At 31.6% G+C, this 14,473-nt stretch overlaps 1 protein-coding gene across 1 annotated transcript; it reads right to left on the bottom strand.

The window, feature by feature from the left end:
• Window positions 1–6,748: 6,748 nt before the first annotated feature.
• LOC114402204 lies at window positions 6,749–9,114 on the bottom strand. Its single transcript, XM_028364700.1, has 4 exons — window positions 8,845–9,114; window positions 8,272–8,374; window positions 7,183–8,101; window positions 6,749–7,088 (listed from the first exon to the last, which is right to left on the bottom strand). The coding sequence occupies exons 1-4, from the start codon at window positions 9,112–9,114 to the stop codon at window positions 6,749–6,751; spliced, it is 1,632 nt and encodes a 543-aa protein (XP_028220501.1).
• Between the last annotated feature and the right edge of the window lie 5,359 nt (window positions 9,115–14,473).

The following is a 14,473-nucleotide window of genomic DNA, read 5'->3' as shown; positions in this document are numbered from 1 at the left end:
TAATCTTACCGGCTGAATCAAATTTTTTTAACTCTTTACTGATCTCAACTCTTAACCAACATGTTTGCGTAAAAAGCAATGGCATAATGAATGGCGAAATCCATTTTAGACTTTTCTGTTTTAAAAAAAATAAAAATTTCTCACTTAGGGATATTTTCTTTCTTCTTTTGGAAACACAAAATTCCTAATTAATTTCGGACCGAGGAAGGAAAATGCGAACATATAAGAGATACGTAATGACCAATTAGTCATCCATTACAAAAGCTTTTTTGCGGGATTTAGTGATTTACAGTATTTATATAACTAGGCAGATGCAACGTTGTAATTTTTTTTTTTTGGTATACATTTATTTACACATAATAAATCTACATAAAATTTAGAAAAAAGCCAAGAGAAAGAAAAAGTTGAAGAAAAATATATCAATCTCTCCTTTTCTTTTTTATTGTAATTTTTGGATTATTATATAAGAATTTTTCAACTTTTAATTTTTAAAATTTTTCATTTATAGAAATAGATAAACCGAGAAACATCTCTTATCTGAATACACCAAAGACAGGGATATTTTACCGTGCACCTCGGTCCATAGGTCTATAAACTGATAAACCTCAAGCAGCGTTTAAAGAAGCAAACTTAAAGATGCAAACAGCAACAGGTACAGGTAGTTCCCCTTTGCAGTGTAAGGAAAATGTTTCTTTTATTATTTCCCACAATGCAACGTCGTTCCGGGAAAATTCTTTTAAACCGAAGATTCAACATTTTCATACACTGATTAATTAATTATAAGTAAATTATATATCAATTAGTAAATATTTCGTATTTTCTGCGGAGGCTTGACAATTGAAAACATTGAATTTCAGACTAGTTATAACATTCATCTTACATGTTTGTATGCCATCTAATAATAATTCTCAAAATCACATAATAACATAATAGAATCAACTAATAATATGAAATCACATATATAACAATAATTATATATGTAATATAATAACTAAGACATATAATATTTGCAATGATTAAAACATAATATACATATGTTCATTAATTTAATAATAAAATTCTTTAAATAATATATATATATATATAGAAAGTTTATTTTCAATAGTTCACAAAATTTCGTGTTGTTTATTATTTTTCTTCTTCTCTACCAATTGCATAAAAAAATTTACTATTTTTTTTTTCTCGATCCTTAAGCAACCCCTTATACAAAAAAAAATATTTATATGTAAAATTCTAAGAAAAGAAACTATCTACTTATATAAGAATTATACATAATTTGAAAATTTATATAATCAATCTTTAAAATAAAAATAATAATTTAATCTATTAAAACAATTTAATCTATTTTTTATTTTATTAAAATATATATTTAAATATCTTTATCTAAATAATTATTAGATTATTTTTTAAATATTAAAACAGACATCTACAATCAAGAAAGCAGCCCACATATCAATTATATAGCGTTGGTTCTGCATCTAAAAGGAGACACGCGTCAGTATATGGAAGCTTTGTATTGCAGCTTCTGCATAAAATTAACAATTTGACGTCAAAATTTGCACGGACTGTGTGTGGAACTTGCTACCAAACACACATTATAGTCAGATAGACATTTGTTGCACTAGATTTAATATTTTATTTTACATTTTACGTATTTAGTAACAATGTTTATTTTTCTGCAGACTGCAGTTACGTACTTACAGTTTAGTATATATACCTACATTCGGAGACCTAATTCTATGTCAATATTGCAATGCAGAAAATCAAATGATTCCCAACTGCAGTCTACTATAGGAGGAATTATCCAAACCAAAGTGATTTGAGTTGCATCTAGGATTTGCAAAATAGTGCATGGCAATTGCTATTGATCCCAATAATATTAGTATTAGTCTCTATTAACATTCAAAAATTCTAAAGATATTTTTTCTCACTTTGCATAGTAGAAATACACTTTTGTTGCACGGATGAGGGTACGAAAAATATTATGCAATACAAGTGTGATTCTGTTGTATAATACACAACAAAATCACATATTTGTTGTATATTTTTTTTTTATCCCACTAATTTAGCGGTAGTGTGTTTCCGCTATGCATTTGGAGTGACGAAAATATTATATAATAGAATTAGAATTTCATTGTGCAATTGAGGATACAAAAAAATATACAATAAGTATGATTTTGTTGTATACTGTGCAACAGAATCATACTTTTGTTGAACATTTTTTTCTGCTCCCATAGTACAACAGAAATTGCAATACAATCAAATCACAATTCCGTTGTGAGGCAAATTCGCAACACAATGAAATCGTGATTTACAAATTGCACAATGCGATCATGATTCCTTCTGTTGACAAACAGAGAAAAAAAATATCGAGCACAAGGGAGAGCTTCGTGAGACAAGGAAGGAAGAGAGGGGGAAAGAGGAAATGAAGAAAGGGAAAGAGAAAAGGAAGGAAGGAAGAAAGAAAGAGTGGTGAGGAAGGGTGTGTGCCAATTAGGGTATTTTGGTCTTTTTCATGTAATGGTAGGGAACAATAACAAATTTGGTCCGGCCAATATCAACTCCCATAATACATTTATTCGTGATCCATCTAATTCATTCTTGTAAAATCCAGTCCAACTCATATATTAAAAAAAAGATAAAAATAACAATAACAAAGGCCTTTGAATAGTCTTTTGTTAAGTCAATAGACATGTGTGTCTTAAGACAAATTATGATCCTTAATTATTTTGATTAGATGTAAATACAAAAGTTAAAAGTTGAGTCTTATGCGCTATAAAAAAATGTCTTGTAAAATCTGTATTTGATGTTTCGGACAATAGCCAGATTGAAGCATGATTTGATACAACATTAAAGATGATATTTACATTGAATATTTTGTGTCGAGATCTATTTTATAGAAACATTTTCCTAATATATGTTGAATCCTATAAGAGCTCTATTGCACAAACCTACTCTAACAAAAAGGAAGGAGTGATTTCCTATTGTATACGCCAACAATAAATAGTAAACTCTTTGCGTGAAGAAAGGACGTACATTTAATGCAAACAATAAATGTTTTAGTGACCACATGCATTAGATGGAATTAAGAATTCTAGTCGTTTATCAATTTTCTGTAATAGAGGTTATTAGCAAGATTAAGTTTCTTATGTATAGACAAGCGCACCTGTTGCATTTGTTTTAGCATCTTGATATAGGTCTTCTTGTATTTGGGAGACTTTTAATTTTCTTTAACGGCGGGTTATGCTCCATTTATTATTGTATAATTTTGGGTTTAATATAATTTACATTTTTTTCCAAAAAAAGAATTCTAGTCGTTTTGAGACAACAAACACTTAAAGATGAAATATATATATATAACAGAAACTTTGAAGATAAGAACAACTATTCCGCAAAAGTATTCATTATTCTTTTTTGTAATTGTGCATTCTTGTGAAGTTAGAAATAGCTCTCAAAATACCTTGAACATATTAAGAGAAAAAATTAAGTGTTGATTGTAAATCTATCTTTAAGACGATTATAGATTTAGTTATTGTGCAAACACAACCAACAAATCTTTTTTGATTTATGTACCATCAATGATATAATCAAAGAGGTGTCGATTCAGCTTGGGGTAAAATTTAATTTGTAGAGGTAAAAGTGATTGTAATATAATATTTGTAACTTGTGAAATTAATGAAACTTGATAATTGACCAATACACTAGAAATAAACCAATATGAGTCATGTGATCCTTCTTATTTATTTTCTTTTTGCTTTAACTGAATTTAAAAATTTCTAAAATTACAATTTTATTTCCCTTTCTTAAGATATTTGCATTTATACCTTCACCTATGTATCTACCCACCCAACGATTTCATGCATCCTTTGAATTAAAAAAAAAAAAAAAAAACCTCCATTTATACACCACGCATTGCCACATGATTATGCCTTCCGCTATCCATAATCATACTACCTACCTGTATATGCTATCGAAAGCGAGATATGCTATTGAGATTTGAGACTGTAAGCATGTTGCTAACTTATTCAACTGCTAATCTTGATGTAAAATTCCCTACAGTCATCCAACAATATCTGTGCCCACCATTTGTTTGCCAAAAATTCTTTCCAGCATTCACAAAAAATCAGCCTATGCGCAACTCACTCAGATGGATATTTTTCTGCTTCTTTGCACTTGATTAGCACCTACACCATGGGACATATATATACTAAAGAGTAACATAACATTAAGCTCCCGTCATGCATGCCACCAAACTTGAAGGATAGATCATATAATTATTAAATGGGTATCCTCTTTTATTTTAAAATCCAATAGATAATCTAATTAACACTTGATCAAAATCAATTCAACATATTGTTTTTCATAATTAGTTTTTTAAACTCTCTTCCCTCTCCCTATCTTGTCTCCATTATAAAATTTATCAATGAAAAAAATATATAAAATATATGTATGCAGCAGGCCGGGTTCAAGGACATGGCCGGACGAGGAATTACATTTTCGACCTCACTTTTAAAAGTTGGGAAAAACTTATATCCGACCCTACTCAACAATTTTTCCTGAGGGTGATCATGAATCTGAACCAATCCAACAACTCAGTGAATATCCGAACCAATATAAACTAAAAAATTCATATTGATTTAGATCATTGGCTTGAATTGAATTTAAAAAATAAAAATCCGATGAGTTTCGATTCAATCTCAGATTTTGAATTTCAAAATCTAATCCAATTTGATATAACTGATTACTTACTATGTTTACTTTTATTTTTATTATGATTGTAAAACATGATTTAATTTTTAACTTAAGAATGGAATTGAAAAAGTTTCATATTAGACTAATACATAAAAAATAATTTCTGAGTTAAATGTATAAAATTGCATATTATCATAATTATTTTTCAATTTTTTCATTTTTATTTTAATCATAAATCTAATGACCCGACCTTATTCAATATGATCAAAATCGATGATGATCAAATTGATTTAGATGATCAAGTTGCAAACTTAATTTAGAAAAAATCAAATTTAAACTAAACAGATTAAAATTGATGAAATCGGATAGAAAAATACCACAAATTTGATTTGACCTGACCCATGCTAACTCCTAATACGAATACTAACATGTGATTTATCTACCTTAATGTTGATTTATCTATCTCAAAAAAAATCTAGATCCTAAAAATAAATGTTATTTATCTACCTTTAAATAAATCTTTTTTTTTTGTCATGGATTAGAAATTATAGATATTTTCCAACCCATTGGATCATAACTTAATCTAAGGTGTATGGATGTCACAAGGAGAATTATGGATATTTTCCAACCCATTGATTATCTCACTAAATAGATTATTTTTTTCACATGTGAACACATTAATGTCTTACATTATTGTGTCAACTCTGAGTTCCTTTAGATGAACTTTAACAAAGAAAAAAATAGTGATATCAAATTTTGGAGGGATTAAAACTAAAGAAAAATATTTTACAAGGACTAAAATCAAAATCTACTCATTTTTTACCTGACTACAAATAACAAATTTACTTTAGAGGGATGAAAAACAAACAATTTTTCTAAAGAAATATAATAATGTGTGATTGAATGATAGTATAAAATTGATTTACGCTACATAAGGATTAAACTTTTTTTTACAAGAACCAAAATCAAAACACAGTTTGCAGGGATTTGAAACATATTTAAATCTTATCTGATTATGCATAAACAACAATACTACGTGAAAGAATTCACTAAACAACTAGGATTTTAAAAAAAAAATGCAAGTCTGTTTATGTGATCTTGTCAGGGAGAGACCAAAATTCGCATTAAAAAGATATTAATTTATGCTATTTATTGAAAATCATACGTGTTTCAGGAAACGATTCTCAGTACAAGAGTTGCAAAGGCCAAATAGAAGATGACAACTTTCCGCAGTGACAGATGAAACTACCTAACACTTCCTGAGCTCAAATATTTTCCTAGTTCTAAAATGATTATTTACTTGCCCTGCTAGCTTACAAGTTCATAACGATATATGAGGCATCCAATCAAACACAAGTTACATATATAATGTCAGGTTCACCCCTGAATCGAACAACTAGATTCTCATATTGGACTTTCTTGGACCATCAATCCACAATCACTTTTATATTTATAGGTCGTTAGTACTGCTCCCTAAATTGTAATTTGATGACATGTTTAAGATCTCTGACATGGCTAGTTGAGAAGTAAAAGTAATGCTTGAACAGCTGAAATATAATAAAACTTGAACAAACATGCACGGCTTTTATAGCATGCTTGAACACGAATAAACAAAACAAAAAGAGAAAGAAAGAGCGGGATTTCTGAACATTAAAATATACACAACAAGCTAACAAGCAAGATATGTTTTCAAAAGCCATTTTCAACAGGCCTCTGATTTGTTCTTTAAATCATGATAGCTATGTACTTCCGAGCACGTTTCATGAAACTTAAAATTACCAGAAAACAAAAAACCTTTAACTCATCAAATTTCCCATATGGCAAAATTCTGTACATTATGTCTGTTAACTTCAAATGCAATAAAGTCAGACGGGAGAAGCATAAGTTTCCCAAAGTCAAACCTCACCATGACAGGTGACTTCTGAAATTCCTAGAATAAATAAACCACTACGATTTAATATAATCTAAAGGCTTGCTATACTTTCATTGACACTAGAATCTTTCATTCAAAGGCTGTTTTACTATTGAATCTGGAGTCCCATGACCTGAGCTATGACTATGCAACATTCTTTAGACCTTTGGTGCGAGCCTTGCGGCTGCAAGCGTTGAATGGGTCTTTAAGTATCAGGATGTCTTTTCTTTTCTGTTTCCTTTGTGCATGCAAGAATTCATTTGCAAAAGATTCCAACGCTCTAACTGTCAATGGTCTATTTCTTGTGCTCTTCCTCCTTGGAATTGTATCATTTGGCTTTAGGCCCTGCTCATCCTTCTCTGCCTTTGCCATCATTTCACCATCTTCAAACTTCAGTGGAACCTGAGGTGCATTGAAGTTGATGGAATGTTGTGATTCATATTTATCAACTTTGTCACAAGAAATACCCTTGTCAAGACAGACTCTATTGAAATTTTTTCCTTCTTTTTTCAATTCCACACTTACTTCAGCTGAAGAAGAAATTAGAGTCACATCCTGCTGATGACTGAGTGGATTACCGGCTTTCTTGTTGGCATCTGGAAAGCAAGATGACTGAGAGTCCCAGTTTTTCTGATCCTAAGCCTCCTGAGGAGTTCTTAAGAATGTGGCTTGTCTCAGCCTTAGCCCAAGCAGTGAGTCTTTGCCGTTTGATGGGAGGAACTGCAACATCTGAATGACCTGATCTTGCTCTTTGACTGAATTGATTCTCTATGATTCTCTTTGGTTGATTGCCATCAGGCACACAGGTCTTCTGATTTTCACGGTTTTCTGTCATCTTGTTTGCATCATCAGGGTTAGCATTCACTTCTTTTTGGCCAGTAGCATCTCTATTGTGTTTAGCTTTCTGGCAGTCAGCATTACTACTATTCTTTTTGCTGTATATCTTAGCAGTTTCTGTCCCACTTGGTGAAATGTCATCAAGCTTACCTTTCCTGTGTTTTGTTTTACTAATATGCTTGTTCCCTTTATTATATGCTATATCATCAGCATCTACCTCAACTTTACCTACCGAATTGCCAGGTAAAGATTTCAATTCCCTTAAATTAGATGACTTCCCTCTGTGCACCAAATCAGTATAAAAAATTGCACACTTCATATGGTCTCCATTGTTAGTAGAAGCTCGGTGTTTGAGGTAACGATGGTGATGGTTATCAGGTTGACCATCCTTGTTGGATCCCGTTTCTGCATCTTCCTCATTGCTGCCACCAACTTTAGTTTCTACAACTTCAAGCTTAAGAAGATTTGGTTCAGCTACCACTTTGCTCAAGACATCACTGACAGAATCAAAGCAATGATCACCTTTCACAAGTTTTCTTCTTGAAAATTTTTTAACACCAGGGAAAAGAAAGGCCACAAAATTTTTGGAGCTCAGAGAGCCTTGATTCTTTAGTTTCTCCGAGTGCCAACCTCTTGCCAGTAAGCGGCCCAAACAGCTTCCTAGAAGATATCATTACTTTTGGCTTTGCTCAGTCGATATCCCCCAGTCAAATGTTTGATTATATCACTAGGTCCAAGAGAAGACCAAGCTTTGCTAGTTTGTATTGAAAACACCTGGGTTTTCTTCACATGTTCCACAGTTGGGCGGGTAAGGTCTTCCTTCCCCTTACCAATACCTACAGCTTCCACAAGAACACCAAGTGCTACAGTAGACTTCAAAGAAGTGATATATTCTTCTAGAGAAATTCTCCCCTCTGAATATGACTTGGAAACCTGATTATAAATATGAGCAAAGTGAGAACTGAAGGGAATAAGAATCCACTGATAATAAAGCTCTAAATAATACCATTGACATCATAGTATGCATTGACACAAGCTAAGCTAATAATAATGTAGCTGAAACATGCATATTGTAGTTCATCAACAGCAACACGGAAGACATGGGATTCTCAGAGAAAGCAAGGTTGAATACCTGTTGCAAAGCATCTTTAAATTGTTCTAAGACATGGTGAGTCAAGCAAGACAATAGTTCATGTTGCTTCCGACCAGAGAAATTTTTGTGTCCTGTCATACATTTTCTCCCTTTTAATTTTTTGCAGTCTGACCATCTATGATATTCATCAGACTTAAAACTTCCCATAGTAAAACGACAGTATTTCCCCCATCCCTTTGTTCTCTGAAAATCTTTTTATCTGCACAAAATTCTTCCCAAAGATAAACAAACCAAGGAGAAAACTTTTTACATCAGCATCACTCCATGAGTTATTCAAATTAGCTACATTATCCTCCACTTCATTATGTACAAGTTCTGAATCAACAGTATTCATTAGAAGTTTAAGCCGTTTTGATTCTTTTATCATGGAAGGAACTTCCACCTGGTATTCAAAACCAATTCGAGGATTTGACCTTGGGGCTCCAACTATGTTGCTTTTATCAGGAGAACTTGGAGGAATTAGCTGCCTATTAGATTCATGCTCCATAATATTGTCATAATCCTTGCCAATTGATTTCATCTACCAAGCAGCATAGGCTGGTAAACTTGTGGCTAAAACTCAATCAACACTAAAAATAATAAAAAGAAAATGTAGATTTAGATAACAAGTTCAAGAACATGCTTCACAAATGAGTTAGAACATGTACAGGGAGTTCCATTAATCACACACCAGCCATTTCAGGCTTTCCTTGCCAGCACTTATGCAAGGCATCATACTTGTTGAAGGAATTCAGATTTGATTACCAGTAGTATGCATGTATTGAAGCTACTTAGCTAGTCCCCCCTCCTTTGCTTTTTTAAATTTTCAACCCCATATATGTATGCATATTTAGCTGTCTAATAAAATATTAGACACCACCTTTTCTTAAAACCCAAACACTATCCATTAACTTTATGTACTGCTTTTTGAGTATTTAGAAACAAAAAATCTCTAACAACACACTGGCAGATTTGAAAGGCTGCACAACAGATCAGGATTCTAGCACTTTGCTGAATCGGTTGAAACTAGTCAAGGGTGGAAATTTGAATATAAACTGTAAGCATATCAAGTGAGAGATTATAGTGTGAAAAGAGTAAATTTCAATTATATGATTAAAACGGATGGTTAAAATTAGAACTAATAAAACAATCTTAATCATTCATGTACAGTACATGAGTAGAATACAAGTAATAAAGGAGCAACTTTTGGGGAAGCAATTTTTCATTCATCAGAGTTTAGGAACTATTCATTGATCAGTAATTGCCTATCAAAAAAAAAAAAAATCAGAGATCAGTAATTTCTGCTCCAAGGTAATTAGAACCTAGATAAATTAAAACCATTAATTGGCTACCAAAAGCACTCATAAAACCCTATCAGTTCTCTTTGCTGGAAAAGCAAATTCAATTTGCCTACCCTACTCCTTCTCGAATACAACATTCTCCACAGGTTGATACAGCTTCAGAATATCAAGTATTATTTGATCAAAATAACCGGAGGGACATGATCAATTTTATTGTAAAAACTATAATAAGGAATACATGTTATTTTTGTCAAGACATGACAATCTTGCATCTTTTGTTTCAACTTTGTCAGCCAATAAAAACTACTAGTGTGTAATATTGTTCGTAATAATTTCTAAAGTATATAACATAACATTCAACTAAAGGTGGTTAACAATACATATTTGGATGTTTTCATTAGGCAAAATTGTACTTTTGGTCCTCCAGTTTTATTCTAATTTCGTATTTGATCTTCCGATAATTTAATTCACAAATTTGATCCCCGTTTTTATAAATTTCTTCAATTTTGGTCCTGAACAGTCCAATACCGTTAACCTCAAACGTTCACTATCACGTGTCAATGTCTGAATGACATGTGATTTCTTTTAAAAAAATTATCCCCAAAACTCTCCCATCTCATCTACTTCGCAATGTACCTCAAGGAAAACAAACAAAAAAATTTGCAGAGAAGATGAATAAATGATTTGCAGAAGATTTAAAAAAGATCATATCAAATTTAAATAGATCACAAGCAATTTTTTGTGTATATTCGAACATGCTTAGGCACCCATAATGCTCAGACAACAAAACAAATCATCATCAATAACAAGAAACAATTTGACTCAACTTTTATCAAACAGCTTCTGAGCATCATAATTTCCTTTACATGTCCAATGGTGAACAGATCTACATCAAAATTTTAGAATACCAAAAATGATAAGAATTAAAGCAGATCTATCTTTAGTAGAAGATCACAGCGGCTACGCTTGCAGAGGAAGGGGAACACCCACTTGTGAATGCTGCAACGTCCATGGAGGGGAACACAACTGCAACGTCCAAAAAAAACACAAGCCTAAATTTTGTGTTTCCCCTCCAGAGAAAAAAAACACAAGCCTGAAAAAAAATATTTAGGCTGCTCCTGCGGGATGTGTTTCCCCTCTAGAGAACCTCCGTCCATGAACTCCAGCAGCACCTGGATTTCGCTGTTCTGATCGTACATCTCATGACACTTCACCACGTTCGCATCGTCCATGTCACTAATTTTCTGATCGTCCACGTCATAATTTTTTTAAGCAAGATTATAAGGTTATATTTTAAGAAAAAGATATAGTTGTGTTTAAAAAAAATTATCTAAAAAAAAAAAGTTTTAACAAATTTATGTTTATTATCATTTAAAATGTAAACGTACTCATTTATTTCATATAAACTAAAATGATAGTTAAAAAATTATAAAATTTAAAGATAAATTTAATATACAATTACTTAATAAATTTATTTCATCTTAAGTCTATTTTATTAAAAAAAGAGTGGTTTTTTTTAGATATTTAGTTTTAATATTTGCATATATATTATTTAATTTGTTTTAAAATTTACAATAATATAAAATATCCAAAGAAAAATGATCAATGACGTTAATTGAAATTTTATTAGAAGAAGTTTTTTATTTAATGTTTAATATTGTATCATATTTCAATGTTAATTTCTTAAATGTTTTATATAATGATGTTAGTATATTTGTTTTACTAATAAACATTTAGGATCTAATAAATTAGTCTAATAGAAACATACTAATGTTTAGGTTTAACAAAAAATGATTGATATTTTACGTCTAATAAAAAATTATTGATATTTTGATACAATAGAAAATTAATGACATTTTGATCTATCAATAATAACTTATTGACATTTTTGTCCAATGAAAATATATTGACATTTTGATCCAAAATAAAATACTGACGTTTTCACCCAAAAAAATTATTATCATTTTCGTCCAATGTATTCAACATAGTTAGTTGACAATTAATTGTAATAAATTCGTCTATTTGTGTCACATAAATTATTTTACTAATAATAAGAGACAAAAGCTAACAATTGGATAAAGACACTTTTTATATTTTCGGAAAATAAATATTGAATTCTTAATTTTTCATGGATAAATTTATCAACCATTTACATTAACAAAAATAACTATTTATCCTGTATTGATTTATCAATTAATCGTGGCTGGCTCGGAACACATGTAAATTAAGGGGCTTATGTTATACACCGAGTAGCTAGCCGGTAGAGGACCGAATATGAAGTACGATGCTACAATCCAAATCCAAGTTTCTCGTGCACAAAATGGCAATTCAGTTTAATGTATTTATTTAGTGCGTTGGAAGATGAAGTTTTGGGTAATATGCGTGCCTGAATTAATGATTGTCAAATTAAGAGAACAGCACCAGCCGGATGGTGCCCATAGAAACAGTCAAACAACTTAACAACAACGACGACGCTCATTTTTTCGTTTTGGGATTTTTAATTTTGGAGTATTTATTTTGCCAATTTATTGGTTATATTACAAAGAAAATGGATACATTGTCAATTTGTCATACTAATATTGTGTTGCGTTCATATCCTTATATTGGGTTGAGTTTGAGTAGTTCATTAAGTCAAATTTCAATTGTTTACATGTAACCTATTTGAAGGTCTTTCATAATATTATAGTGCATCCTCCATACCTTACCACCACTATTTCTCTTCTTCTCTCCAGCTGCTCTGTCACCAACCACCATTCATCGTAACTGGAGATGATTTCTGGTAGCCGTGCACCAACCAATGCCACTGTCGTCCTCCCTCTCCTTTCTCCTTTCCTACTCCATTATCTGTCAAATCTTTGTTTTATTTTCTCAGATCTACAATCCTAGATCTAATTGTTTTTTGCTTAGGGTTTCAAATTCAATGCTAATCAAGTGAATTAGAGGATATAAAGAGTTAGGTAATAGTCTAGGATCTATCTCTATTTTCGCACTGTGAATCTTGGAGGACCCAGAGAATGTTCTTGAATAGGTTTTCATTTCTAGAAATAGCAAAGACCTTTGTGGATTCCGAGCTAGGTGTTAGTGGACATAGTGGAGTTACTGGATCTGGTGGATCTATTGTGTTAGATCAGCATTGGCAGTGGATCTCGATCGGCAAGCTCAACTGGCCAGAGTGTTGCATCACCTCCGTTGAGACAACTTGCTCTTATTAGAGCTTCCGCGTCGCAGACTTAGAATGAGAAAAGGATTGACGAAATCGGTTAGCTTATCCTTGAAGCTTTGAGAAGAAGCCTAAAATCCACGAAACCAAAGCGTAAGAGGAGTAAGTTTGCTACTCGGTTGCCTCTACTGTGGATTCTGCTAAGGTGCGGAGGATACCCATATTACTATGAAATAATATTAATTTAAAGGTCATTATTTTTGTGCACCATACATAAGAAAATTTACTTCTCCACGATAACTTGCGCCTATATCTAGTACCTTACATTGCTTGAGTGGTAGGTTAGCAAACTTTTTCTTACTTTGCAAATTATGCTAACAGCCACCCTGTAGGTTATTTCTCTTTAGTTAGAATCTATACAGTTTTACAACAAATTAAAACCATTAGACAAGCGCACTTTAATTTTCATCATAAATAATAATAAAAATACCATTAACCACACTGCGATAAAAACATACAAGAACATAATTAAACCAAGCAATTTTTAGAGATTTTTAATGGAAAAAAATGTCACAAAATGCAACTGTTACTTCATCATTTAACAACTACACTTGACTTGACGATGATAATGACTAAAAGTATTAATGGACCAAAACTTCAAGGACTAAAATTAGTTGTTTAAGAATTAAAAGTAAAAACCTAAATATTTAAGAACCAAAAACATAGTTAATATCTTAACTATTTTATGCATTCAAAAGTATATATATCATATTGTATTCTAAATTTCCTATTAAAATGATGAGATGTAATCGAAACTTTTCATATCTGTATCATAATGTTGAGAATCTAAGCATCCACTAGGTTTTGTTAATATCCAATACGAAAGTTAGAGAGTTCTAGAATTTGATAAAGAATTAAAACCTAACGAATTCGAATTTATAAAAGAAGAAATGCTATTGCCACAAAAGGTTGTCAAAAACATAATTTAACCTAAAGTAAGAACTATGCTAAAACATTATGGTATGTATACAGACTTCTTTTTAGGTACGTTTAGGTCGGATCTGTCCATGCCAGAACATGAAAATGCACAAATTAAAGGTGCTCCACTTATGTGAGCAGTACGAATAATAAAATTATATTATTCTCCAATAATTAAATTAAGGGCATTAGAGTGTGTGTGTGTGTGTGCGTTGTATGAATATAAAATAAAATGGCAGTGGGGACCAATTGTACCTTAACTAATAAACCCTTGATTCTACAACAGAAAATTTCCAATAGTATATATAGCTCTTGTCTCAGGTGTAGAAGATATGGTTTAAGGTCTGCCACTCAGCTTTATTCCCACCCAAAATAGAAAGTAAATATTGGCCGACTTCCATATTTTTAAGCGGAATTCCCCAGGAAAACTGCAGTCACATACATTACATACGCGATTTAAT

The sequence above is a fragment of the Glycine soja genome, chromosome 20, assembly GCF_004193775.1.
Source record: "Glycine soja cultivar W05 chromosome 20, ASM419377v2, whole genome shotgun sequence".
In the NCBI taxonomy this organism is placed as follows: Eukaryota; Viridiplantae; Streptophyta; class Magnoliopsida; order Fabales; family Fabaceae; genus Glycine; species Glycine soja.
Note: the sequence above shows the minus strand (reverse complement) of the source record. Positions and strands in the feature narration are given on the sequence as shown.

Excerpts from the sequence above, each read along its gene's own strand:
- LOC114402204 (XM_028364700.1), bottom strand. The coding sequence starts at position 9,114 with ATGAAATCAATTGGCAAGGATTATGACAATATTATGGAGCATGAATCT. Across the intron at positions 8,375-8,844 it reads ACTCATGGAGTGATGCTGAT|GTTTCCAAGTCATATTCAGA; the intron begins GTAAAAAGTTTT and ends ATTTATAATCAG. Across the intron at positions 8,102-8,271 it reads TGTGGAAGCTGTAGGTATTG|GAAGCTGTTTGGGCCGCTTA; the intron begins GTAAGGGGAAGG and ends GATATCTTCTAG.